The sequence below is a fragment of the Semicossyphus pulcher genome, unplaced genomic scaffold (assembly GCF_022749685.1).
Source record: "Semicossyphus pulcher isolate SPU_LCO1_2020_fin unplaced genomic scaffold, fSemPul1.0.p SCAF_13, whole genome shotgun sequence".
NCBI lineage: Eukaryota > Metazoa > Chordata > Actinopteri > Labriformes > Labridae > Semicossyphus > Semicossyphus pulcher.
In genome coordinates this window covers 11,285,244-11,313,202 of record NW_027211637.1, presented here as the reverse complement: position 1 = coordinate 11,313,202, position 27,959 = coordinate 11,285,244, and the positions used below count along the sequence as shown (strand labels likewise).

The 27,959-nt window shown below is 39.8% G+C and overlaps 1 protein-coding gene across 1 annotated transcript; it reads left to right on the top strand.

The window, feature by feature from the left end:
• LOC138589223 (solute carrier family 25 member 45) lies at positions 1–27,486 on the top strand. Its single transcript, XM_069659424.1, has 6 exons — positions 1–37; positions 135–178; positions 257–328; positions 454–642; positions 26,674–26,908; positions 27,209–27,486. The coding sequence occupies exons 1-6, from the start codon at positions 1–3 to the stop codon at positions 27,484–27,486; spliced, it is 855 nt and encodes a 284-aa protein (XP_069515525.1).
• Positions 27,487–27,959: the final 473 nt, after the last annotated feature.

Sequence of the window (27,959 nt, the reverse complement as noted above, 5' to 3'; positions counted from 1 at the left end):
ATGCTTTTTTTGGAATTCATAGCTGGGAGTATTTCAGGTAATAAAAAAGTGAATTAACAGAGAAGTTGATTATAAACAATACATTTTTTCCATACATGTGGAGAAACACAATTCCTTTGTTTGTGTGTCTGCAGGTGCATTGGGACTGGCTGTTGGACACCCTTTAGACACAATTAAGGTTGCATGACACTCTGAAACCCATTTACATGACTAAATATGAAAACCAGCTTTTTCTTACTTAATATTTTCTTTGTAGGTGCGTCTGCAGGCCCAATCTGTGTATACAGGGATATTTCATTGTATGTCCAAAACATACTCTCATGAAGGGGTAGGTTTCATTTTCTTCATTTTTGCACAAGATATGACTTCATTAGCAGCCCCAGCCTCCAACAGAAAACACAACAAAGTGGACGCATATCTATGTGTCTGTTAATTATGTTTTTATTATTTCAGCTCCATGGATTCTTCAAGGGAATGGCATTTCCAGTGTTGACAACAGGCATCACAAACGCTGTTGTTTTTGGCTCTTACAGTAATGCGTTAAATTATCTCACTCAATCTCAGCGCAGTGACAGTAGTCAAGGCAAACCAGCAACTGTGGCACATGTCTTTACTGCTGGCTGCTTCTCAGGCCTAATGCAGGTAAGAACAGCTGATGTGCACTTGCTAATCATTCATATCACTTTGTAGAATCATAACTGCAGACACCAATAGCACAATGAGCTTGTTTTTATATATATGTTTTTATTCTGTAGCACTTTTAAATAGACCACAGGTGAAATCTATGCACAGCAGATTTTTCTGACCATGCAGCATGTGTGGCAGAGAAAAAGGTCACCTCAAAGCCCATAAACTGTTGTCAGGCTACGGAGCCGCTCCGTCACAGATTGATTACCCCAATCCAACCCGCCTACCACCCCCAACCCAAGCACCCCTACACAAACACACAGTGTGTGAGGGCCTAATCTTAGGACCCAGAAGCGGATGCGGAAACAGCTGGTTTCAGTGGTTTTAACAGATTTTATTGCAACAAAAGATGGAGGAGTCGGGAGCTGGCAGAACGATGAGTAGAGTGGCTGAACGTGAGCTTGCGCATCTGAGGACGGCTTGAGGACAGAGCTTGGGCCTGTATCCTGTAAGGCACAGACAGAGCCATTACCTGGATCTGGATGAGAGCGCTGTGCCTCCTGGATGCAAGTCTCAATCTCCACTGCAGCTGCCCCCACCATACAGGAGGGAGGAAGAATAGTTTCTGGCTCAGTGCAGAGTGTCTCAGGGGCAGACTGGCGAGAGAGGGCATCGGATTTGGTGTTACGTGAGCCAGGACGATAGGTCATGGTGAAATTGACCCTCCCCGGGAACAATGCCCACCGGGCCTGGTGTGAATTTAACCGTTTGGCAGAGCAGAGGTAGGAGAGGTGAGAGTGACAAAAGGTGCTCAAACTAGCAATAGAACTAGTGGACCAATCGATGTGAGGGTTATAGAGTTTTAACCAGGACTGGCCAAGAACCACAGGAGCATTAGGTGAGGGAATAAGCAGTAATTTGATAGACTCACTGTGAATTCCTGCTAGGACGAGGTTCAGGGGGACCGTGTGATGAGTAGTGCGGGCCAAAAGCTTTCCATCCAGTGCATTGACATCCTTGGGTGTTGGTAGAGCCTCAATGGGGATCCTAGCTTGGCTCACTAGTGTGGAGACAGTGAAGTTGTCCTCAGCCCCAGAGTCCACCAGGGCCAGGAGGAGAATGGGGAATGGAGTCACCATTGCACATGAGAGATGCATTAAACTGCATACGGGAGTAAGGGGCTAAAGGCAAGGTGGAGGTATGGCTCATCAGAACCCCTCCACTTACTGATGGGCTTAATCTTTTGGCAGGTGAGGACAGGAGGTGAGGAATTCTGCGACTGATCTAGAGCCCTGACAGAGGGAGAGGAGTCCGTTAGCTGCTTCTTTACCCTGAATGGGGTGATCAAAAACTTTTTTCATTTCAGCTACAAATAAATAATATGAATCACAAATGTAAGACTGCCTTTCCCACAAAGCTGTAGCCAACTGAGAAGCTTTACCTGTGAGTAAACCCCAAATAAATGCTACACATGACTTGTATCTGAGGTGTAGGGTACAGGTTGTTGTTGAAACACTGGAGAGCACTGTAGAAGAAACCACCCAAAAGCCCCCAAATCTCCAGAGTAGCGCTCCGGGGTCAGGATGAAAGGCTCTCGGGTGAGGGGGGATGGGAGAGCTGCTCTGAGGGCATTGTGACAGGGACAGGGATCGGTGGAATGTAATCAGAGGAGCGGAGCCGGGAGCTGGCAGAACAATGAGTGGAGTGGCTGAGGGTGAGCTAAATTTAGAACCAGGGTCTAAATTTTGTTCCAGGGTAATTGACTTCCCCCCTATAAAAGTCCCGGCTCAGGGGGTAGTACTTTCCAAAGGTCCAGGAACTTTCATGGCAGGGCCTGCATTGCTGATCGTTTCTGATTGGTCAAGTATGTTCTATTTCACACAGGGCTGCACGATATTGGAAAAACATACATAGCGATATCTTTTTGTTTGTTCTACGATATTTATTGCGAAATTAAAAAATACAGGAAATTATACCATAATAACGCAGTGTGTTTTCATGTTCATATAAACAATTAACAATCATATTTCTTATTGTTTGGGACTTTTAAGTCTATTTCCCTTAAACATAACACCCCCCCCTCCCCTTCTTTTACTCTTACCACTCTTGGTTCAGACTGACACCCTTATGAAAAAGTAGGGATAGTTCCTTTTAAAATAAATACAAATAGACCTGTGGGCTGCTGTTGTGTCATTTATATGGCATGTCATCAACCGCTTCTAATGGTTCTCAAATCTAAGTTTAATCAGTGTGATCTGCACCATTACATTAACTTCATGAAAAGAAAACTTGATTGAGAGACGACCGATTCTACCACTGAGACACAGCCGCCCCACCTAAACAAGTTTTTTGAGCTGTACTCTAAATTACATTGCTGTACTGTAATGAAACACATCAATGCTGGTGTTAATATTGACAATTCTTACCAAATTTATAAAAATCGGCATTTCATGGGTTGAAAATGGCTCAACACGCCATCTACTGTTTCAAATCAGCCCTGGACCTTGCCAGCCGATGGTGACGAAGACACGACCATTTGGAAAAAAATTAAATCATTAAATTTATTTTAAAAAAGGATTGCTAACGCCTGTCAACGTGTGGTCGGCACATGCGCACTTGCATTGAAAGCTTCGGCTTCAGGCATTAGTGGGGCTCGAGCCAACGGCTCAAATTGATAGGGCTCAGTACCACCACGGTCCTCCACCACTGTGCTCTTCAGGGGACTCTGGAGGGGAGAAGTCCTCCACCTCAAAAGAGCCCTCTGTGGCATATGTGCCCTGTGACTCTGTGTCGCTCTCCATTTTTCTCTGGCAAGGGGAGGGGATGTCACTGAGCTGCCGGGCACCCCCCCCACCCTCTACCCCCCTCTCAGCCCCTTGCCCACTTTGAGCATTTTTGCAAAATTGTGCAGCGGGTGGAGTTAAGGTCAGACCTGTGGGTGCAGTTACACTTTAAAGTTGCATTACCGCCACCTACTGGACTGGTGGTGTAGTGCAGTTACTTTTACTGCTTCTCCATACGTCATTGGCCTGATTTGCATAACCTTCCCAGGACTTTAGGCTGCTGTGGAAACGCAGACAACATTGGGTCACAGGAAACATTTAGTTCCTTGAAGAGAAGTTCCTGGAACTAAAAGTTCCTGATACTTTTGTTTGAAAAGCACCCTAACTGAGTAGAAATCTTTACTCCCAGATATGTTATATGCTGAGCATCCCACTGAAAAGGGAAGTTCACTCGTGAATTTTTTTCTGACGAGGGATTGAGGGGCAAGGCCACACTTTTTTGCAAATTAACTTTATAACTTGAAATTTCACTAAATGTGAAAAGCAAGAGCTGGATGGAAGGAGTTTAAATTTGTTAGGCAGAGGACCATATCATCTGTGTATAATGAGATGATGTGTACCACATTCCCTATCCTGACGCCTGAGATAGAGAGATGGGATCTTATTGCGATGGCTAGGGGCTCAATTACTCACACTAAAAGTAAAGGTGAAAGCGGGCACCCCTGTCGGGTGCCATGTGAAAGAGGGAATGGAGGTGATGTGTCTGAATTTGTCTGGATCCTGGCAGAGTGATTAAAGTAAATTAGTTGAATCATCCTTAACAAGTTGGGGCCAAAGTTAATTTAATGTAGAACTGCAAAGAGAGAATGCCATTCAACGCGGTCAACAGCTTTTTCCGCATCGAGTAAAATAGCCAAAATTGGTTCCTTCATGGACTTAGCACAATGCATTATATTAAAGCTATATTGGCTTGTCCGACCACGGGACTCGGTGAGTAAGCTAATAGCTTTGCATCCGCTACACTACTGACAAGTATTTCATACAACTGGGGGTCAGCAAATCTGAACTATCCCTTTAAGAAAACGTCTGACATTATCAAAGGAGAACCGGCCTTTGATGAATCCAGTCTGGTCCATGTCAAAAAGTGTAGGGATGATTTTCTCAAGTCAATTAGCTATATATTTTAGCCAGCACCTTATATTAGCATGACAAAAGTGAAATAGGTCTATATGAACCACATAAGTTAAGATCTTTCTGATTGCTTTTGATTGCATGATTAAACATTTCTAGAAAGGGATGGATTAATTTACTTATAAATGATTAAAGAAGATTTTATTAAGAAGATTTATAGAATTGTGTGAAATCTCATGCACATTAAGTGCATGAGATTGCGAGACACGTAATTCCCATCTAGTGGCTTAATAGCAGTGATATATCTGTCTGCTTCCTCCCTTTGAATCTGCTATGCTAGTAATTTGCCTGATTTTTCACGCTGTTCATAGTGGCACTGTTTCAACCTAGCCATTGCATTCCCTACCTCCCATGTGGTAAGAGTATGATATTCAGCCCTTTTAGCAATCAATTGATCAAGAGTGACCTGTTTGAAATCGAAAGTGTTCTTTTTCAAGAGCTTTGATATCAGTCTCCCAAATTATGGATGGTGAAGCAGAGCTGATGTTTGTGGTGAGAAATAAGTCAATCTGCTCATTGATCAGTGTAGTGAAATCTTCGCCTTTTGTCAAGTGACTGAGGTACTTCCAATGTCGAGTTTTCTGTTTTGGTCCCGTTTGGCCGACTTAAGTACAATAGGAGCGTTATCTGAGTGAGTCCTACACAATTTTCACATGTGGTATTTGTGATCGGATCACAAATGGAAAGCCTTAACTACAGGTGTGAACTCTCTCAGGACAGATTGATGACACATTCAGATCTGATCACTCAGGCCATATATGGAGGTGGTCTGGAACGCATTTATCCACATATGTCTGGCAGTGTGACATTTCATTTCCTGTATTCTTGTGCCTTTTATAATTATCTGGCTATAGCAAAACCCCAAATTAGGGGTAAATTTTGTAATTTCATCCGGAGGAAGTGGTTGTCCCCAGTCAGGTCACATATTTGAAGATATTATAAAGCTAAAAGTACAGAAATTGATTTGATGACTAATTCAGACCATCTTTAATAGTAAGCACTCATTGTTTATTTAAACTTTAATCTCTTTATGCTTGCAGCAATTCCAAGTTGTTATTAAATCAACGATGTAAGTGGAGAGGACAACTGTAGTCAAAGTGCATCCTCCATTAAACTACATTCATCTTTCAATAATTTCTGCGATTATGAATCATCAGGACCTGAGGCCTGTGTCTCAAAGCTACATTATTTTATGAGCCAGTTATTTTTGATGAACACATTTTACACACATACCACTGCTATCAAGAAACACATAATTTTAAGTGGCCTACTGTAGGTTTGAGGAGTGTTTGAGAAAATCCATCAACTGAGCAGGATAACATCATAATAGCTTTGTGGCACAGGCCCCTGATACATAGCTTTTTGGCTAGAAACATAAAAAAAACATTTCAAATAACTTAAAGCTCTTGTGAGGAGTTTTTCACTGGTTATAAAACAGACTGAAATTGATTCCATCCCTTGAAACACTACACCGCAAACGGACACTGCGCAGAGCCCGCAAAATCATCTCTGAACCCACTCACCCTGCACACTATGTCTTCCACCTACTGCCCTCTGGAAGGCGCTACAGGACAATTGCCCCCAAAACAACCCTGCTTCAAAAACATCCCCAAAAACAAGTGGTTTCATCCCCACTGCAATAAAAATTCTGAACTCTGAACGCTGAGGATTAAGCATGGCCCTTATGCATGAAATGTGTTTGTCTGTATGTATATCTATGTTATATGTTTAATGTTTAATGTTGGAACCTGTACCAAGCTGAACTGGAAACAAATTCCACCAGCCTGGCTGTGTGGTCATTAAAGAATCAATCAATCAATCAATCAATTCTGATTTCTCTATATGACCTACAAAATCAAACAGACCATCAGCAACAATATTTTTAATGCCTAAAACTGCTGGCGGGGGGTAGGTGTCCTGGGAAAATCGAGTTTAAAGCAAGTGATACAAATGACTGTTAACATAAAGCAGGATTGGATTTTTTTTTTAAAAACCATCCCCTAAGAATGTACAGGACAAAATCAGCAAACAAAGAAGGGGGGGCCAAAATCAACATAAACCTAAACTTCCTCACAGGAATATATACACCGAAAATATAGAATCCCAAAATATAATAAAATATTGAAATGAATGTTAACACAATTAATCACCAACAATGATTTAAGGGGGTTGATGCTTTTTGCTGTTTTTGAATGTAAATACAACTGACTCTAAAGTACCAGTCTGTGATATTGCAAATTTAGAGTACCCAAAAGCAGCCTAAAAATGCTCCTCAAGAATGTATTAGTCAACTAGCACTAAAGTGTAAGGGTGTGGGTCTATGCCTATAAATAAATTACTGAAAATTATTGAGGGTGCTTTGTGGATTTACAGTTTGGAAATGAGCATAGCATGGGATGATACACCTTGGAATTGTATTGACATTAAGTTATCAAATAAATGATGATGTTCTCCTGTCTATATTGGTCATATGGTGCACATTGACTGAAATGTTTCCTATTTAATATCCCCATTGATTTCCATAAAATTCTGATATGATGATGATATGATACTTTGTTGGGTCAACTAGGCATTTATTTGTCAAAATGGGGAGCACCTGGTTCATTGATTACAAGTCTCTGCTGTTAGTTCGCTGGAGTTAACTGATTACTAACAGCAGCTCTTATGACTTACTTTTCTCTTCTTCAAAAATCTCCTTATGACCACAGGGATTAAAGTTCTCTGTTGCTACGATGGATTTCCATCAATGTCATAATTGTAATATTTGTTTTCAGTGTCAATTGGCTGGGAGAAAAAAAAAATGAGGGGAAGGAGGCTTGGAGATATATAACTACCTGCAAATTGTTGTTTTTACTGTCAACCAGGTTATTAACGTGAATCGTGTTTAGTATTTAATTTATCTGGCATTTCAATTTGCATCATTACTTTTATCTCCTCTGCTATGTGATGTCCAGTTTAGATATCCTACTTGTGGTAGCAAAACATTAGCGTACATTGCTACACTGAAAAAAAAATATAAACGCAAAATTTTTATTTTTGCTCCCAGTTTTCATGAGCTAAACAAAGATCTAAGATTTTTTTTTTGTACACAAAAGGCCTATTTCTCTCAAATATTGTTCACAAATTTGTATAAATCTGCACATTTTAGAGTGGCCTTTTATTGTGGCCAGCCTAAGGCACACCTGTGCAATAATCATGCTGTCTGATCAGCATCCTGATATGCCACACCTGTGAGGTGAATGGATTATCTCGGCAAAAGGGAAGTGCTCACTAACACAGGTTTAGACAAATTTGTGAACAATATTTGAGAGAAATAGGCCTTTTGTCTACATAGAAAAAGTCTTAGATCTTTGAGTTCAGCTCATGAAAAATGGGAGCAAAAACCAAAGTGTTTATATTTCTGTTCAGTGTATGTATGAGGGGCCGTTAGGGACATTATTCAGAATTACCATGCATACACACAACTGAAACACTCTCACATAAACAACTGAAAAGCTCTCATATAAAGTACTGAAAAGCATTCACTCATACACATACTAGTGAAATGCTCTCATACAGTATAGTGAAATGCTCTCATTCATTATAGAGAAATGCTTTCATACAGTGTAGTGAAATGCTCTCATACATTATAGTGAAATGCTTTCACATAGTATAGTAAAATGCTCTCATATAGTGAAACACCTCCACACATATTACTGAAATTTCGTACCAAGCAACGTACAGTATGTCTCCACTCGCTAACTTCTCTCATGAAATGATCGACAGGTGATATGGATAACAAAACAAAAGTTAAGAAAATTTTATTTTACGGATAGTGAAATGAGGAAACAAAATAATCAAGCATGCCGTTGTCCGATGTACATTTACCATGTCTCCCTCTGTCTGTTCTGAAAGGCCCTACTGGCACAAGCTCAATCAGCAACTGCAGGCAATGTTGTGCACTATGGGCGGGCCTTATGGGGATGGGCCAGCCAGTCAGGTCGCTGTGCCCCCTCTGATGGAAATGAAGAAGGTGAAATATAGTAGCTACTTCTGTGTAAATAAATCAGACTTGTCCATTAAAGATTGAGGGCCGGATTCACTAAAGGATTGCACAGCTTTTCTGCTCACTTCACCTGTGCAAATGACACAAAATGACTCTGCCTCTTTCTCCAAGCACACACAGAGGGTTAAATGCACCCCAAAGTGTGCTGCAGAGCAAAAAAGCATCTCTGTGCTCCGATGCCGTTTCCGTTTGTTTAAATGAGTCATTATGCAGACATTCATGGCAAATTTGGCCCCTTTCTATGTGAATGAGCCTCGTGGAAAAAAACATCTAATTCCCAAACAGCAGCACTCAGTTTAAAAGAAAATATTACCATCTGCAAAGAGCTGGTGGGAAGTGCAGTTCAGTAAGGACTGTCATGCTCTGAGTTTACACTGATCATGACGGCAATTCCATCTTTTTTTTATTTGTCTGTAAAAACAATCTGTTGATAATATATTGTCATTATTATTTCAAACGGGAGACCAATCAGTCTGGGACTGTGCGAGGCTCAACCTCGGCACACAGGCACAGACACAGGCACACTTTGGAGCCATTACTCATGATGGGGATTATATGGATGAGCTGCTGTTGCACACTCGTTCAAAATAATGAACCTTCATTATAGACAGTGAAGCTACACTGTAAATTTTTTGGCTGTAGATTTACAGTAAATTACTGGCTACTAGTTGCATTACTTTCACAGTAACTTCCCAGTAATTTACCATAAATATTTACAGTAATTTACCGTAAATATTCCCAAGTTAAGTACTGTAAGTATTTCACAGTAAATGACAATAAAACTACAACTGTATACTGTAACTTCACAGTTTCCATGCCCATGGAATTACTGTGATATAGCAGTATGTAACTGTGGAATTGCAGCACCTTGCTGTACGTAACATACATTAATGTATGTGCAACTCAGTAGCCAGTAATTTACTGTAAATTTACTGTTCAAATAATACTGTAAAAAATGGTAATTTTGACTACTTAACTGTGATTTTACCACACCTTCACAAACATGCTTTGGATCTGCTTGGTAAAAAAAGGTTACAACAAAGAAAACAAAGACAATATTCATTTAGCTTTTTAATTCAACTGTTCAAGTGCCAAGTACAACTACATTTCACAGCAGAAGCAGTCTCTCTTAAAGCCCTTTACTCAAAGGATCAATAAAAGCCTCATCATCTTAAAGAATGGTGTTGAAGATTCCGTTATGAATTTCTATTGCTGCAGTGTTATGAATTTGATAAAAGGAACCTCTAAAACTGAACATTCTGTCATCATCTACTCACCCTCATGCCAGCTGAAACACAGATGAAGTTTGCCCATATGACACACAGGGAGGTTGCCAGCACAACTCCTTCCAAAGAGTCGGTGAATGGTTTTCTCTCAAACTTCACCTGTGTTTCAACTGGCATGAGGGTGAATACATAATAATAACTTTATTTATGTATCTATTTATAAGGATGATTGCATAATTTTCGGTTTGGGGGAAAAAAAAACACCTTCCCAGTGTTACAGAATTTTTTATCTACTGTGATGTAAGGGAATTAAATGTGGCACATTAAAATTTATACTAACAGAGGGTACACACTTTTTTGTAATTAAAGTCCAATTGGACTGTTATACTTCCAATGCAATTACCCAAATATGAAAATATTAAAACATTTGAACAATGATTTAATGGTCTTTGAGAGGCTGTATCTCCTGTTCAACTCCTCAAGTACTTACCTGAAGAATTCAATTAACCTTTCATCAGTTAGTCACTACTGATGTCTCCAAATGACAACCCCTTTTTACACAACTGGCAAAGTTATGCTTTTAACATGGCTCACATAAACATTTATTCTTTATTCCTGAACATATTAAAGTTCAATTTCAGTTTTCCCAGTGTAAACAAAATGTAAAACATCTCAAGTGTAATGAATCTTTAAACAATTTTAAAACATCAAATTTTTTTGCAACAGCAAAGCATACAAAACCTCAGAGATTAAGAACACTTTCAACAGACTGTGTCTTTGTCATTTTACAGTCCTGAACACCATTATATCTACATCGACATCCATTCATAGTCCACAAGTTTTCTCAAAAGTGTGCTCACGTGTGGGTTGATAGCTCCACGCTTCTTCTTCGCTTTGGAGCCTGTCTCAGGGTTAATGCCCAAGAAGCACCTGTAAACAATAAGCCAAGACAACAACTTTCAGATTTACATAGACTTAAATATTGTTCATTTATCCAAGGCGCATGTAGTGGTGCCCCTTTCCCTGTAAGTAAACCCTAGACCAAAGAAAGAAATTAGTATTGAAAGCCAAGCAACACTGATTCAAGCAAGCAACTCAGGTGTGTAGAAAGTGATATACACCTGCAAACATTGAAAAATACTTGTTGAAAAAAGTAGGAATTAAGCAAGCATGCATGCTATCAAGTCATACACTTGATACCCGAGTTAGAAAGCTGGATGGGGTGACAATAGTGCCAAAAACTGGAAGGGAACATAGTGCTGATGGAAAATTCCTGACACAATGATGCATTAAAGTTGATGAAGTTGTGTTACCAAAAAGAAGCACATGTCCGCAGCTCACAGGCTGTGTGCTCTCTCTGCCATGCTATCAAAAGGAGAAAGTTGAAGAGTGTTGCTCTGCTGAATTTGATTCAGATCAACCAAATGCAGAGGTCCAATTAGAAACTGCAACCATAGCACTCTTCCACTGTGCTTACATTTCTGTCCAAAGACAATCAAATGAAGGCTGATTTAAGTTTTTGAAATGTCAGATGTTGAGTGAAAGCAATGAGTATGACATACTGATACAATCAAATAATCAATAAAGCATAGGAGGCAAGCTTGTATGTCAAATGAAAAAGCATACATGATATGCAAGCAAGATGAGAAAGCCAGGTGGTATATTAAGCAAGAGGGCCAAGCAAGCAATTCAGTAAAATGTTAATTTGAGTGTTACAATACCTTTGGATAAACTCCAGAGTGCATGAGGCATCCTCGGGATACTGCAGACTGAAGTTGTAGTAGCTCACAAAAAGTGCAGCTATCCCATTCATGAAATTGTTGTGTGGTCCCATCACCACTTGTTCTTCAATGCACAGCATCCAAGCCGTTGGCTTCATAATGTCACCTGAAATTAACAGAGATACCCATCATGTGTTGCTCCTGACACTGTCACTCCGTTTGTCTCTGTTAACAGAGACTCCAGGCTGCAGTTTAGTTCAAACACTTCATTGATAAACCTGAGAGTTACACATAGCTACATCAGGCTTCATCATCATGACTAGTTTTCCTCTTATTTCCGCACTTCTGTTCTTATATGTACCGGTATGTGCCCTCTCTCTCTCTCCCTTGCTCTCGCTCTCCTGCAGTACATCACTGTACAGTGCGTTTAAATATTATTTATTTCATAGTCATTGCCTGTTTTAAAACTCACCATGAGAAAAAGTCTAATGCAACTGCATTTCGGCAAAACATAAAATAACATTTGGCAAACATAAAATAAAATATAAAGTGAATCCCCCTATGGTCAAATCTTGATAATTCTGTCAGGAGGCAGAGAGATAGCAGCTTAGGTGAAGAGGTAAAGCTGTCTCTTTCATTTGATTTCTGCATGGACAACATTATACTACCAGTAGAACCAGACATTATATTATTTGTTTTCATTTACAAATAAAGACTAACTGGGGCATAAAATAAACCAAAAATACAGGAAATAAAAGTTTTGACACTCAAAATTTCCTGGGGGAGACCCCCAGACCCCCCAACATACAAACACACACTACATTTCCTTACCAATATTGAAGTATTCATTATTGTTATTGATAAATTATAAGAGCTCTGTGTAAAAGTTATAAGCATTGTTGTAAAAACTATTTAGCCTCATTGTATTTTCTTTATTTAATTTGACCGATGTTAAAAATGTATAAATGTATGGTACTAAATCATAACGGAGGTCAGACATTATGATGTTCCGGACTTTTGCTTTAGAAAAAAAATCTCTAACTGGACCTCTTCCTGTTAAGGTTACTGTTTGTCAACTGTATATGAGCTACTATTCACACATAGGCCATATTATTAGATTCATTTTGCATGTGTGTGCACACACATACATATATATATATATTTTTATAATCTTTAATGCTGCTTCTGCAACTATATGTCAAACTGGAATGCTTTGTTATCTTGTTTATTTGTTAAAGTTGAATCTATATCTCACCTCAGCACAGCTTTTGGTGAAATGTAATATATTTCCAGTGTGCTCTTTAATTAATTCTGGTTAAAGATCAGTATATGCTTGATAATTTACCAACATTATTTGTTTTTGTTTGACGTGGGATTTTGTTGGGCTCGGATTCTGCATAGCCCTTGGTCCTCTTTCCAGTTGCGGACTGCTTTGGTCGGTTCGGGGGCGGAGGGAAGGGTTGATCTTTTTTTCCCCTTCTCTTTCTTTACTCATGCTTTGAGAGATGTTTAAGACATTTACCAGAGTTTGCATGGTTTTTGGTGTTTTTTGTTTCTTCCCTCTCTCTACTCTGTGTGTGGGTGGGTGGGTGGGATTCCTCAGGACCTTTAAACAATTTTGGGCATTGCTCATGTGTTATTGTTATTGTAATTCCATTGACCACTTTTACTCATGGCTAGTTTGATTGCATTGGTCTGGAACACGTGTGGTCCTAACGGCCCGCATAGTGTTCTTGGCTTTCTGCGAAGGAAAAAAGTAGTTTTGGCATTACTAAGTGAAACTCACTTTCTAAAGGCCGATACTGGAAGATTGACTGAAAGATTTTATCATGGCATAGCATCCTCCTCAGCGAGCACCCAAACCCGGGGAGTGGCCATAGTGGCTAAGCGCAATTTAAATATTAAAGTTCTGGACGTAAGTTCTTTCCAAACTTGAAGACTTAGAAAGTCTATATGCAAACCTGGACGCCTCACTCACTCTTTGGCCATGAAAATCCACGTTAATGAGCAATTTCCTGATATCCCATCTATAAGAACCCTCAAATTATTAATGATACATTCAGATCATTTTATTCTGATCTATATAGATCAGAAATAACCTTGGTTGAAACTAAATGTGAAGCTTTTATTAATGGGTTGGAATTACCGCATTTAAAAGAGGCTGATTCCAAATTATTGGCTGAGCCTATTACTTTGCAAGAACTCAAAGACGCAGTACTGGAAATGCAGAGGGTTGGGCCCCTTATTGCTTTCTATGATATTATTTTCAGTAGAGCAGGGTGGTTTTTCCAGGGATTTCAAAACGGCCCTTATCTCCTTACTTCTAAAGAAAGATAAAGATCCGACTGATTGCAGCAGCAAAAGGCCCTTAAGTCTACTTGAGGCTTACCTTAAAACCTAGCCGCTGACAATCTCAGATGTTTACTGCGCATTATTGATGCCAGCAAAAATGATAAAACAGCGGCAACCGTGATATCATTAGGTGCTACGAAGGCTTTTGATAGACTGGAATGGTCGTATTTATGGGCTATTTTGGAGTAGAGGTCTTCACGGGTCCAAAATTTCATGCCCAACCCTAAGAGACCCGTAATTGTGCGACCCGGAACCGAACCGGTGCACCTGTGCAGAACCGAGAAGTGTTGGACCTGGACCCATCTACTATTTGAAAGCTGGGGCCCGAACTGAGTTATGTCGGACCCGACCCAGGCCGGTGAAACAGACCCGTTAGTCAGCTGTCAAAACAAAACATTTTGTCCTACCTGTCACGCAGCCTTCTCCACTGTGCCTGCCTATAATCCATCCTCCGTCGAGAAAGTTCATAAAACACATCCAGGTTTTCTGCTATCCATGTCGTGTTGATAAAAACAGCAATGCTAATCCACTAGTTATTGTTTCCGATTAAAAGTCCACTTGCTGTCACGCAGACAGATGACAAATGCGCGGCTCGTTCAGAAGCCACACACACGTGTTATACTTAGCTGCACTTACTTTCACCTCGTCTTTGTCCACAATTTGCATAAACAAGGTTTTACCTCTTTATATTCAAATTCTTTTAGCTTTTTTGTCCACATCAGCGAGGAAGGTATCCATCATTACTGGCTTTAGCTTAAACTTTTCTCTGAACCTACAGTCATGTGACGTCACTCAACTCATTGTTGCTCTTTCTTGTGTCTTTTTCCACTTTATTTACCTCACATTCTTGTGCGAATGACACATTGTTTTAAAATACACACTCACACTCCACGAGTGACCGCGAGAGATGCGTCTGTGACCGCGAGATCTGAGACCAGTGCAAACCCAAGATGGCAGCCCCCTGCTGCTAGATTACAAACATCTTTTTTTTTCGCGTAAAAACTCCCTTTCTGCTCACTTTTCAACTGAAACTACACAACCGCTCGATCTGGAAGACCTTGAGGAATATATTGATGAATGTTTCACCTGACTTTGCACCATGGACGACCCGAAATTAAACCAGGATAAGGACAACTACACCTCCACACCAAACAGTAAGAGATGCCGACTGTCAGACTCCATTCACAACTCCCCGAACAAATCATGTTGTACTCAGGTCAGTGACATTCTCATCGCAATAGACAATAAACTCTCCGGACTCGATACAAGAATAGCTCTAGTGGAAGTAGTCCACAAAGAATTTCAACAACTTTGCAACAGTCTTGAATTCAGCCAGGAACAAATAAGCACACTTACGAAGCAAAACGAATCCCTCCAACACTCCGTTACCTCACTCACAACTCAGCTCACCGCCATTGCAAAAGAAAATAAGGACATAAAAGAAACCATACTCGATTTGCAGTCACGCAGCATGCAAGATAATTTAATCTTTTCCGGTATCCCTGAATGCACACATGACGACAACCCAGAACAGCTGATTATGGATTTCATGACCACTAACCTCAAAATCTCTCCGGACAAAGTACAGGACATTACTTTCCACAGAGTACATCGCATCGGACCCAGAAACCCCACTAACAAACGCCCTCGTCCCATAGTCGCAAAGTTCGAACACTTCAAACAAAAACAAGAAGTACAGTGTCACGGCAGACAACTTAAAGGCACGGACTTTGGACTCAATGATCAATTCCCCCGAGAAAACCTGGACAGACGCAGAACACTACTCCCCATCAGAAAACAATATATGCAAGAAGGAAAAAAAGCAATCATTACAGTCGACAGGTTACACATTGATGGCAAACTGTACCGTGACAAAGAAACAACCCCTGGTTATTCTAAACCCCCCCCCCCCCCCCCCCGCTTTCGGAACATACGACCTTGTGCGACCTTGTGCTTTCATTGACCGGAGTTCAGGGGTGTACCAGGGGGCAGTGGATGAGAAGGAGACTGATTGGGTTTTCAGAGGGGCAAGAGAGTTGTGTAGACCATTGTTGTAAAGTGCTGTGAGATCATCAGGGTTGGAGAGATGGCCCGGGATTGAGATATTGTCAATTTTAGAGCAGAGAGTGTCAACGTTGATGTCCTTCAGATTCCTGAGATGAGACGTGGAGATTTGATTGCAGATAGGCAAAGTGCAGCATTGAATGTGAGGAGGAAATGGTCTGTTATATGGAGTTTGTCGGAGGTGCAGTTGAGGGGGGTGAGACCAGAGCAACAGATTAAGTCCAGAGTATGACCTTTGGAGTATTGTATGTTGAAATCTCCCAGCAGTATTATGTTAGATGAAAGAGTGGAGAGTTGAGTGAGAAGAGTGGCAAAGTCAGTTAAAAACTCAGGGTGGGGCTTAGGGGGTTGGTAGAGAGTGGCGACAATAGTGGGAGTGGGTCCGGGCAGCTTAAACACAGTGCATTCAAGCGAGCTGAAAGCAGGGACTGGCACAGGCAAAACTTTCCACTTCTCGCGGGAATTACCGCGAGACCTCCGCCGCGACTGTTGCCACGGGGATGACAGATGTACACAAAGCCGTGAGGAATGGACTCGTTCAGCTGAGAAAAGTCGTTTGGCTGCTGCCAAGTTTCAGTCAAACAAAGAAAATCAAGCTTACGGTCTGTGAGGAAATCCTGGATGAGATGACCCTTGCTCGTAAGAGAGAGGATGTTGAGCAGACCGAAGCCAGCAGTTGTGTTGTCATGCTTGACAGTAGCATTAGCCGACCTAGCCAGGCAGGCTAATGCACGGCTATCAGCAGCCCTGCCGGAGTTTCTGGGGGAACGACGAGTGATGGACCAGAAGGATTTTATTTCTGTGGAGGAGATATCTCGATGAAAGTTCCCGTGGGACCCACGATGGATGTATCTCCGGCGCCAGAGAGCGATGTCCGGGTGAAGATGCAGAGCTGGCGGCGGTGGAGGCACGGGTCAATGACGGCGGATCCAGCGGAGCTCAGCAGCTGTATACCTGAGTCGTTCAGCCATCGGATGAGGGCAAAACGATAAGGCTGACCAGGAAAGTGCAGTCCAGAATGCACATCGGGTCGGTAGGAGGCAGGGGGATCATAAAAACACATAAAAACACAGGAGCAGCAGTTGCAAAAATGATAAAAACAAAGGTGGACGAAACAACTCTCACGCAAGTTAAGTCGCACAGTACACTCGGCCACGATTGAGGCTAAAAAGCCATAAGAACACTCTAAAAGCTACCGGTGAGCAGCGGCAGCCAGTCGTGCCAGCGTTCACTCAACCGGAAGTTCGAGTTATAAACATCACAATTTACAACAGCAAAGTCACTATTGCATCTATCTACGGCCCAAACGATGATGACCCATCCTTTTTCACACCTTTTTCACTGCTCTCTCCAACCTGTCTGACACTCCAATACTAATCGGAAGAGATTTCAACACTGTCATGAACCCAGCATTAGACAGATCTAAAATTTTTAACACCACACGAAACTGCCAAACTACCAAATCTATTAAACAGTTCATGCGTGATTTTGGTCTTGGCGATGGTTGGCGATTAAAACATCCGTCTGCTAGAGAATTTTCATTCTATTCTCTAGTTCATCACTCACATTCTCGGATAGATTTCTTTTTAACTAGTAACTCAATTATTTCACAACTTTCAGACATACTAATACACCCCATTACCAATAGCAACCATGCACTCGTCTCTCTCACCTGGAATATTAACTATTCACACAAACCATCTGTCCGATGGCGATTTAATACATCCCTTCTTAAAGACTCAAACTTTGATAATTATATTAAAAGAGAGTGGGCATCCTTCCTTGAAATAAATGATTCACCGGAAATAGCACCATCACTACTTTGGGAAACAGTGAAAGCAGTATTAAGAGGAAAAATCTTATCATACTCCACACATAAGAAAAAAAAAAACCAACGAACAGGAATGTACTTAGAACAAAAGATTCAAGAACTAGAAAACATCAACCCAAGTAATCCAACAGCACAAATCTCAATTCCTCATACACAGACTCAGACACGAAAACTTCGAACACAGCAATAAATCTGGTAAATACCTGGCCAACCAAATCAAGCGCAGCAAAGAAAAAAACAACAATCTCAACTGTCATAAACTCAACAGAAAAGCTCATCCATACACAAGAAGAAATAAATAAGACATTCCAAGACTTCTATACTAATCTATACTCATCAGCACATAACCCAAGCCAAGAAGATATTGACATATTCCTAAATGACATTTACTTACCTGAACTTACCAAAGAACAAGCAAATACACTGGAACAACCATTTACAATAACAGAATTCCACAATGCACTCAAACTCATGCCTAACAATAAATCACCAGGTCCTGATGGCTTCCCCGCTGAATTCTACAAACACTTTTGGAACATTCTAGCCCCCGTTTTCAACAGATTAACAGCTGAAATTAAACAAAAATCTAAACTTCCAATAGACATGAACACTGCTACAATCTCTCTTTTACTGAAACCCGATAAAGACCCCACCTCCCCATCAAGCTATCGCCCACTATCACTCATTATTAGCCAAGCTCTAGCATCCCGAATTGAAACAGTTACCCCATCCATCATCCACTCAGACCAAACTGGCTTTATCAAAGGAAGACACTTATCTAATAACCTACGCAGGCTATTCAACCTCATACATCACACATCGCACACAAACTCACCAACAGCCATTGTTTCACTTGATCCAGAAAAGGCATTCGACAAAGTCAACTGGGAATTTTTATTTAGCGCATTAAAAAAATGGGGTTTAAGTGAATCCTTTATTCACTGGGTGAGGATTCTGTACATAACACCAATGGCCACAATCATCACCAACGGACTAATATCACAACGCTTCACTTTGCAATGGGGTACAAGGCAAGGATGCCCACTCTCTCCATCTTTATTCGCTATATTTATCAAACCGGTTGCAGCAGCCATCCGCCAAAAAATAAACGTCACAGGAATCCAAACAAAAAATATCCACCACAAGATTAGCCTTTACGCGGACGATATCTTACTTCACCTACAAAACCCTTCTACCTCATTACAAGAAACAATCCACCTCATAAATACTTTCACTAAAATCTCACACTATACTATCAACTGGTCCAAATCCACCATTCTTCCTCTCAGCCCCAATAGCTGGGATGTGGCAGTCCAAACACCATCCCTCACCCTGCGCACCGGTAATATTACATATTTAGGAATCAACATTTCTCCCAGGCTGTCAGAGTTAGTCTATCTCAACTTCAACCCAATACTCAAAACAATAGAGGACAACCTGCAGCGTTGGATGAATCTACCAATATCCCTTATAGGCAGAATAGCTACAATTAAAATGACAATACTACCCATGATAAACTACCTTTTTTCAATGATTCTGACTACACCACCAACCTCCTGGTTCAAATCCCTAGACTCCATCACTACGAAATTCTACTGGAAAAACAAGACACCCTGAATCAAACTAGCCACTTTACAGAAATCTAAAAGCCAAGGAGGTCTAGAAGCTCCAAACTTTCTCCACTACTTCATTGCCAATCAACTCCAATACATTCATACATGGACCAACCCTAATCAATCTGACAACTCCTTGTTAGATATAGAACAAAAACTGTGTAAAGACATCCATATCTCAGATTTACCATTTATAAGCCGCTCCATCACGCACCACCCATGTTTCAAAAACACTACCATAGCTACAGCTCTGACAGCCTGGTGGAAATTTCACCAAATTACTAACACCACATTCTCACCCACCAAACACACTCCCATCTGGAACAACCCTGACTTCTAAATGAACAAAAAAACACTAAATATCACATCATGGGTCAGTAAAGGTATCACGCACCTCAAACACATCTTCCATAACAACACCTTGGTCTCATTACCTCACTTGGTCCAGCAGTACGGTATTGGGGATAAACACTTCTTAGAATATTACCAGATCAAATCCTCTATTCAAGCTAAAATCAAGATTAAATCATGCAACTTAGAACTTCCCCCACTAACATCAGACCTGATTAACATCACCAGCAGAAAAAAACTACTATCCATAATCTACAAGTTAATTTCTACATCCGATTTAACACTGTCTGTCCCATCAGCAAAATGGGAGCAAGACCTTCAAATCATCCCAGATGCCGACTTCTGGACCCAAATATGCAATAACATCTTCTCAGTATCTGCCAACAAAAGCATACAACTTATTCAATCCAAAACTATTCATAGAGTACACTACACAGGGAAAAGAATGTTTAAAATGGGTTTTATAGATTCAGAAATGTGTTCGCAATGCACACACTACACCATAGATGGTTATTTGCATGCCACATGGGATTGCACACCAATTAAACAGTTCTGGCGGGATATCACTGACAACCTTTCTCTCCTCTTGGGCTGCCACATCCCGCTCTCCCCCCAACTCTGCTTACTTGGCGACATATCTAATATCAACCTAAACAACACTACCAGAATACGCTCGATAGCCCTAACCATCGCCAAGAAAACTATCCACATGAACTGGAAAAAAAGGATCAAAATCAATATTACACTCTGGAAAAATTTGCTAATCGAATACATATCAATGGAAAAACTATCTGCCTCCATTAAAAATCAAACAGCTGAAAATGAGATAACCTGGAATTCATTCATCACCACCTTTGATTGCTAACTGCCGTAACAACCTCGTTCACCGCCTCTTTTTGCCTGTCCACTATCCACATTATACATGCACACCATCATTCATCCCCACAAATAAGTAAAAATGTATATATACTTTTAATTGTTATGATTATTATTATTATTATTATTATTATTATTATTATTATTATTATCATCATCATCAATACCTTCATGGTTGATATTATCATTATCATTATCAAATTCTTATTATTATTAAAAATATATATATATATTTTGAATTATTATTATTATTATTGTGATCACTGTGTATATGTTTACTTTTTTTGTATTCATGTTCCCTCCTGCTCTAAAATGCTTGGAAATGATAATTATCATGACATGAAACTCAAATGTAATCAACTTTTTTTTTTTTACTTTTTTTTAACTTTGTAAAGTATATTGTTAGAATAATTCTTTTTATCAATAAGTGTGTTTCTATTACTATTATTATTATTATTATTATCATTATTATTACCACCATTATTGTGCTCATGCTTTGTTCTTTTTTTTCTTTTTTTTATGTGTTCTCTCCTCCAACTCTCCCTCTAATCTACCGGTGAATTTTAATTATTATTATTACTATTTACTATTATTAGTATTATTATTGTCATTATGTATAACTTCATGGGTGGTGTTATTACCACAAACTATCATAATCACCACTATTATTATTATTATTGTTAATATTATTATTATTACCATTTATTTTGATTACTATTATTATTTTGATCACTGTTTATAGGTCCAGTTAATTATCACTCCTGCTCTTAACGACTTGCAAATGGTCATTATTACTACATGAAACTTCAACTTAATCCAATTTTTATATATATAGTTTTAATTTGTATTTATATACTTATTTATTTTTTGTTTATTTATTTATTCTTTGAGTTAATTTAGGTGTATGTATGTGTATGTATATACATGTGTATGTGTATATATATATTCATTTTATTTTTTTTTCTCCTCTTTCTCTTTTCCTCTTACTTAGTCAAGTATATTGTTACAATAATTATTTTCATCAATAAGATCTTTACTTATTAGTATTATTATCTCCATTATTGTGTTCATGTTTTGTTTTTGTTTGCCTCCCAATTTCCCTCTAATCTGCTGGTGAGTTATTATTATAGTTATAATCAATTGTTGTTATTATTATTATTATTATTATTATCATTATTATAAATTCCTTCATGATTAGTTATTCATCATAATTAATACTATTATTATTATTATAACTTATTTTTATTATTATTATGATAATTGGTTATATGTTTACTTTTTTATTTTTGACTTGGTTGTAATTGTCAATCATGCTCTAAACTGCTTGCAAATGATCACTATTACCTTATTTATAATGATTACTTTACAGTATCAATTTTTCCTTACTTAGTCAAGCATATTGTTAATTTTTTTATTTTTTTTATTTTATTGTATTCTTTTCTTTTCTTTTCTGCCACCCAATCTCCCTCTAACCTACTGATGATTTATTATTATTATGATTAATTATAATTATTATTATTATTATTGGGTGATGTCTTATATGCTGGTTAGCTTTTTCACTTCTTCTCAAGTTCATATTGTGTCACAAGACTATATCAAGATATATCAGCTTTTTCAGTTCATGTACCAAAAGCGCAGCAATACACAACTTAAATATAAATTCACGCTAAACCTCACCACTCAACGTCCCAATCAAGTCATATATATACATATATATATCTTTTTTTCCCTTTTATTATTTATTTATTCATTATTATTATTATTATTATTATTGTTTTATATATCACGTCACAAGAATGATTCTTTTTATTATTATTATAATTATTATTACCTTAATTTCACAAATATGTGACCACCTCTTGCGTGTCCAGGGGGCCAGGGAGGTGCTTAGGGTACTGGACTGTGTTAGGACAGTCTGAAAGCAGAGGGCCTGATCCCTGCCTGACCCCTCTCCACACAGACACCCTCTTGTCAGTCCCAGATGCGCAGACCCCACCTGGAGAGGTGCGGTCTGCTCTCAAGGTAGATCTGACCTGCAACAGGCCAGCCACCTCCTACGGGTCTGGTGGCGGCCTAGAGCAAACAACAGCAACAGACAGAGAGTGGTAATTGGAGCAGAGGAGGGGAGGAGGGAGGAGGGAAGAGAAAGGGAGGGAAGAAAAAAACAAAAACAAAAAAAAAAACGAATGCAAAACTCTGCCCACATCCAGCTGTCCTCCCTCAGATCCACCCTGGCGCCTCCCTGTCCTCAGGCCCAGATCAGAGGTAATTTTTCTCTTCTTATTAAAGACTCTCCCACCCTTATCCCCCCACCACAATACACACACACGCACGCGCGCACACACACACACACACCAATATAAAACTTTTTGTTTGTTCTTGTTTCATTGTTTTTTCTTAGTTGTTTTATCAGCTCTCCCACTTGTCTCGTGCTATGTCGTGTCTCACTTCTCTCTCTACATGTTGTATTTGTATTGCACCCTTTGTTAATGATTTGTATTGCTTTGTTTGTTGTCACTGGCCTTGCACTAATAAAAAAAACAAAAAACAAATACACACTCAGGCACACACAGCACTTTAATCATGAACCCTTTCTAATCACGGCTTGGTCTTCCCGAATCCACTTGGGTATTACACATAATCTTGAACAGACCCAGAACCGAGGATTATAGAATGAGTCCCAACCCGGACACGTTTGACCACATAATGCATGGACCGAACCCGTCCATGTCCAGGGTCGGGTCCTGGTTCCTCAGGTTCCTGTAGACCCATGAAGACCTCTTTTCCGGAGACAATGGGACTAGGGAAGGGGTTCATCCATATGATTAAAGTATTTTATGCTGCTCCATCAGCAAAACTTGACAGGCAAAATCTGTTTATCGTTTTTCCCGTTGCAAGATCCTCCAGACAGAGCTGCCCCCTGAGTCCAGGGCTTTTTGTGCTATCACTGGAACCCTGGCTCAGTTTGTAAGACAATCACAGAATATCAGCCCCATATCTATCAGAGGCACATCTCATGTCATTGTCCTTTATGCAGATGATGTTCATCCATTTTCATGTATGATCCTTCAACATCCGCAGCTCATCTGCTTAGGGTTATTGAAGAATTTGGCAATCTATCAGGTTTTAATTAACTGGCCAAAATCTGCCTGTCTACCCCTTAAAGTCGAAATGTAACATTATTTTGAGAGTATCTATCTTCCATATCGTGACGTATTTCCGATTGAAACAGGACATATTAGAGGGATTTGATTTGATCGTTGAGAAATGGGCGTAGACAGACGTTCTCCACAGCGCAGTAGCTAGCTAACTGGCCGAGCTTTCTTGGTGCTCTGCGGCTAAATGTTACAGATTGATTGACAGGTGGATGTCATGATATTATTGGTTGAAATTGGTTGGTACTAGCTTACGTAAGCACACATGATATTTTGTTTTACAGGAAGAAAAAAATCATCGGATTTTGATATAAGAATACGAAGAAATGGATTTTCTGTATTTTTTGTGGCCTATATTGTCAAATACATGCACAATATTACCGGGGATGTGATCTAAAAGAATTAAAATGACATTTTTCATTTCACCTCGACTTTAATGAGGGTGCCAAGTCAGCTGTTCTCCCTGCGGCTATCCCCATGGTTCAACACTTCAAATATCTTGCCGTTGAAATATTCCCAACTCTATATCAAGCTGTGAAGCATAATTACTCCAGGACCTCAATAGATGCTCAACCCTGCCTAACTGCAAGCCCGCACTTCAATAATTAAAATGAATATATTGCCTAGAGTTAATTTTGTAAGTTCGATGATCCCTCTATGTCCCCCTAATGGTAACTGGCATAAACTCCACTCGGCCATCTTTAAATTTATCTGGAACAATAGGCGGCCTAGACTCAAAATGTCCACTGCTCATTGGAGGAAGCAGAATGGGGGGCTGGCAATCCCAAATTTTAAATTATACTTTTGGTCCTTCTCATTACGACCTTTGACTAATTGGTTTGACCCCAAGGCCGTGGTTTCATGGCATGCTTTAAAAGAGAAGTTAGTCACCCCAGCGAAACTCCAGGATATCATTTACATCAACATCTATATTAAATAATGTCAGCTGCGGTTCAGCCCTCTTATCACACATGTAATGCAGACTTGGCGCAACACCCAGAAATCATGTGCTATTCAATGCCAATGGTAAATGGTAAATGGACTGCACTTATATAGCGCTTTTCTAGTCTTTGCGACCACACAAAGCTGCTTTTACACTACATATCACATTCACCTATTCACACACAGATGGCAGAGGCTGCTACATAAAGTCATTATCAGTTATCACATTCATACCCATTGGCTATGCCACTGGGAGTAATTTGGGGTTCAGTGTCTTGCCCAAGGACACTTCGACATGTAGCCTGAGGGAGCTGGGGATTGAACCTCCGGCCTTCCGATTGAAATACGACCAACTCTACCACTGAGCCACAGCCGCCCAATGGCATCTGAACTCCCTCATATATAAAAACTACCAACTACTTATATCCCACATACCGTGGTATCAGCCACTAAAGCAACACCGATTTCACAAACTCATTACTGTTGCAAGAACGTCCAGGGGCTTTGTCTCTATCTTTTATACTTTCCTTCTCGAGTCCTCTTATAAGGACCTTCTCTTAGATAGGCTTTGAAGAAAATATGTCCCAGATTTTAGTCCTGATTTTGACTGGGATTCTGTTTGAGCTAATGTTCTGTTGGCGTCTCGTAACCCTGACCAACAGCAAATCCACCTGAACTATGCTCACAGGACCTACCTTACTCCCAGAAGTCTGCACTCAATGGGTCTCCTGGCTGACTCCTGTTGTACCTTGTGTTCCCTGGAGGCTCTTGGTGCATTTCTACATACATGTTCGGTGAATGCCCGCCTGTTGCTCATTTTTATGAATATGGTCTCCCCACAGTTGTCAGGTATATTCTCTATGACGATGCCCAATTGTATAATTACTTTGCTTTACTGCGGCCAAGAAACTGGTTGCTATGAGGTCAAAACACCCTGAAAAGCTTTCACTGAGCAACTGGATTCTCAAATTTTCTAGATGTTATTTTTTTGGAGCTGTCCACTGCTCATGTGATTGAAGTAAAGGAGTCTAATATAGGTTTCTGGGTGGCGACAGCTGAAAAATTTAAAGAACGTATCTAGCCATCTTATCGAGGTTCGCATTGGTTTGTCCTGGGGATCCCTGGGGTGGGGGTAAGGAGTGAGGTTTTATTTAAATCAATGCATGTGTGTGTGAATATATAAACACACACTACCTGTCAAAAGTTTGGACACATTTTGGGAAAGTGTGTCCAAACTTTTGCCTGGTAGTGTATATATATATATACAGTATATACTGTATATATTTTATAAATTTATTTTTTACTTGCCCTTGGTTTTGTCCTACTGTAATTTTGTTTTTATGATTTATTTTTGTCTGTTGATTTCCGTGATTTGTGTCATGTTGTTCACTTTTGTACATTGTCTTTATTCAAATTTAAAATAAAAACATTTGATCAAAAAAATAATAATAATAGGTGAATTTACTTTACATTAGTTATGCTTGCTAGTTAGCCAGCTAGCTAGTTGTTGCTAGGCGACAGAAGCAGCATTTGGTGACGCATGGGTAAGGGCGGGAACAGCTGGTGACGCAAACGGGAAATTCATTCATAGACCAGACCAGTCTCATTTAAGTTCAGCTTTAACGGTCTACAGAGGCTATGAATGATGCATCCTCTGTGGACTGCCTCCTTCGAAGGCTGCAGCCACTGTAGCTTTAGTGTATCAACATTTTTTGTTGGTTATACTCTTTCATGGGATTTTTTGGCAGTAAAAAGGAAGTGAAATATCACCAGCCTGAGCATCTACAGCATCTATACTGACAAATTCAAAATCTGTTTCACGGCCAAAATGTGATAATGCAAACTTATTATGCAATCTTCATTATTTGGATGGACTTACCCTTTTACTTCTTTCAGGTGTTTGTCTGTGCACCCATTGACCTAGTGAAGGTGCGTCTGCAGGGTCAAGCTACAGTTGACCGATACCGTGGACCCATCCACTGTGTGGCCGTCATCCTGAAGGAGGAAGGTCCCAGGGGTCTGTTCAGAGGAGGGCTGGCCCTGACCCTAAGAGATGTACCTTGCTATGGACTCTACTTTTTGCCTTATGAGATAACTCGAAAGGCTCTGACTGAGAATGGAAAACAGTCAGGTCAGTTTCAGAGGAAAAAGTAAAAAATGTATTATTTCCAGTCAGATTTTCTTAAGTATCTCATAACTTTTTTCTGGTGAACATGGGCTTTTAATAAAATAAACGAAACAGATACAAATAGGCAACTCATGATATTAGTAAGTCTAAACTTTTATGCACAGAGCTTTTCATGGTTATCAGGAGGTTTGGTTTTAGTTTTTAATCAACACTTCTAAATGTCTAGGTTTATTTTACATATACATTTTCAGCACTTGCATGACTCCAAAGAATTTAATTATGCAATCATTTTTCTCTTCCCAGGTACGTTTTCAATATTAATAGCAGGTGGTGTGGCGGGTGTGGTGACCTGGGCCTTTGCCACACCCATGGACGTTGTAAAAGCCAGGCTACAGATGTCAGGAGCTGGTGGTAGGGAGTACAGCGGGGTCCTCCACTGCATGAGAGTGAGCATCAGAGAAGAGGGACTGAGGTTTTTTTTCAAAGGCCTCCTCCTGAACAGCCTGAGGGCCTTCCCTGTCAATGCTATCACTTTTCTCAGCTATGAGAGTCTGATGAGGATTTTCTGTCCACATCATTGACATCACTCTTGACAATGAACGGATAGGGTTAGGGTTAGTTCAGAGATCAACATACACAATATTTGACAGCAGGTTTTATATTCTCAGAGTAAATTCATATATTATTTTGAAACTGTCCTTTTGACATTTTTTGAGTTTGAGTATTTAAACTCTGTTTTAAACTTTTTACAGGAAAGTCTGTGGAACAGTTTGACTCTTATCCAACTTGAGAAAGCTGAACACACTTTGACTTAATTGTTTACTGAAAATGTTAAAATTAAGGTCTATTTACTGTAACATGAACCACTTTGACAGGAGAGCAGGGTTATGCTTATGTTTACAGGTTATTTAATCCATTTTACTTGAGAAATGTGACTATACAGTGTATAACCTTGTTGTAAACAGAAATGTCTTTGAATTTTTTTTATTTCGAGGCATTTTATATTTTCACTTAACCGACCAAAAAAGGTTGGCGTTCTAATAAATAAACATTT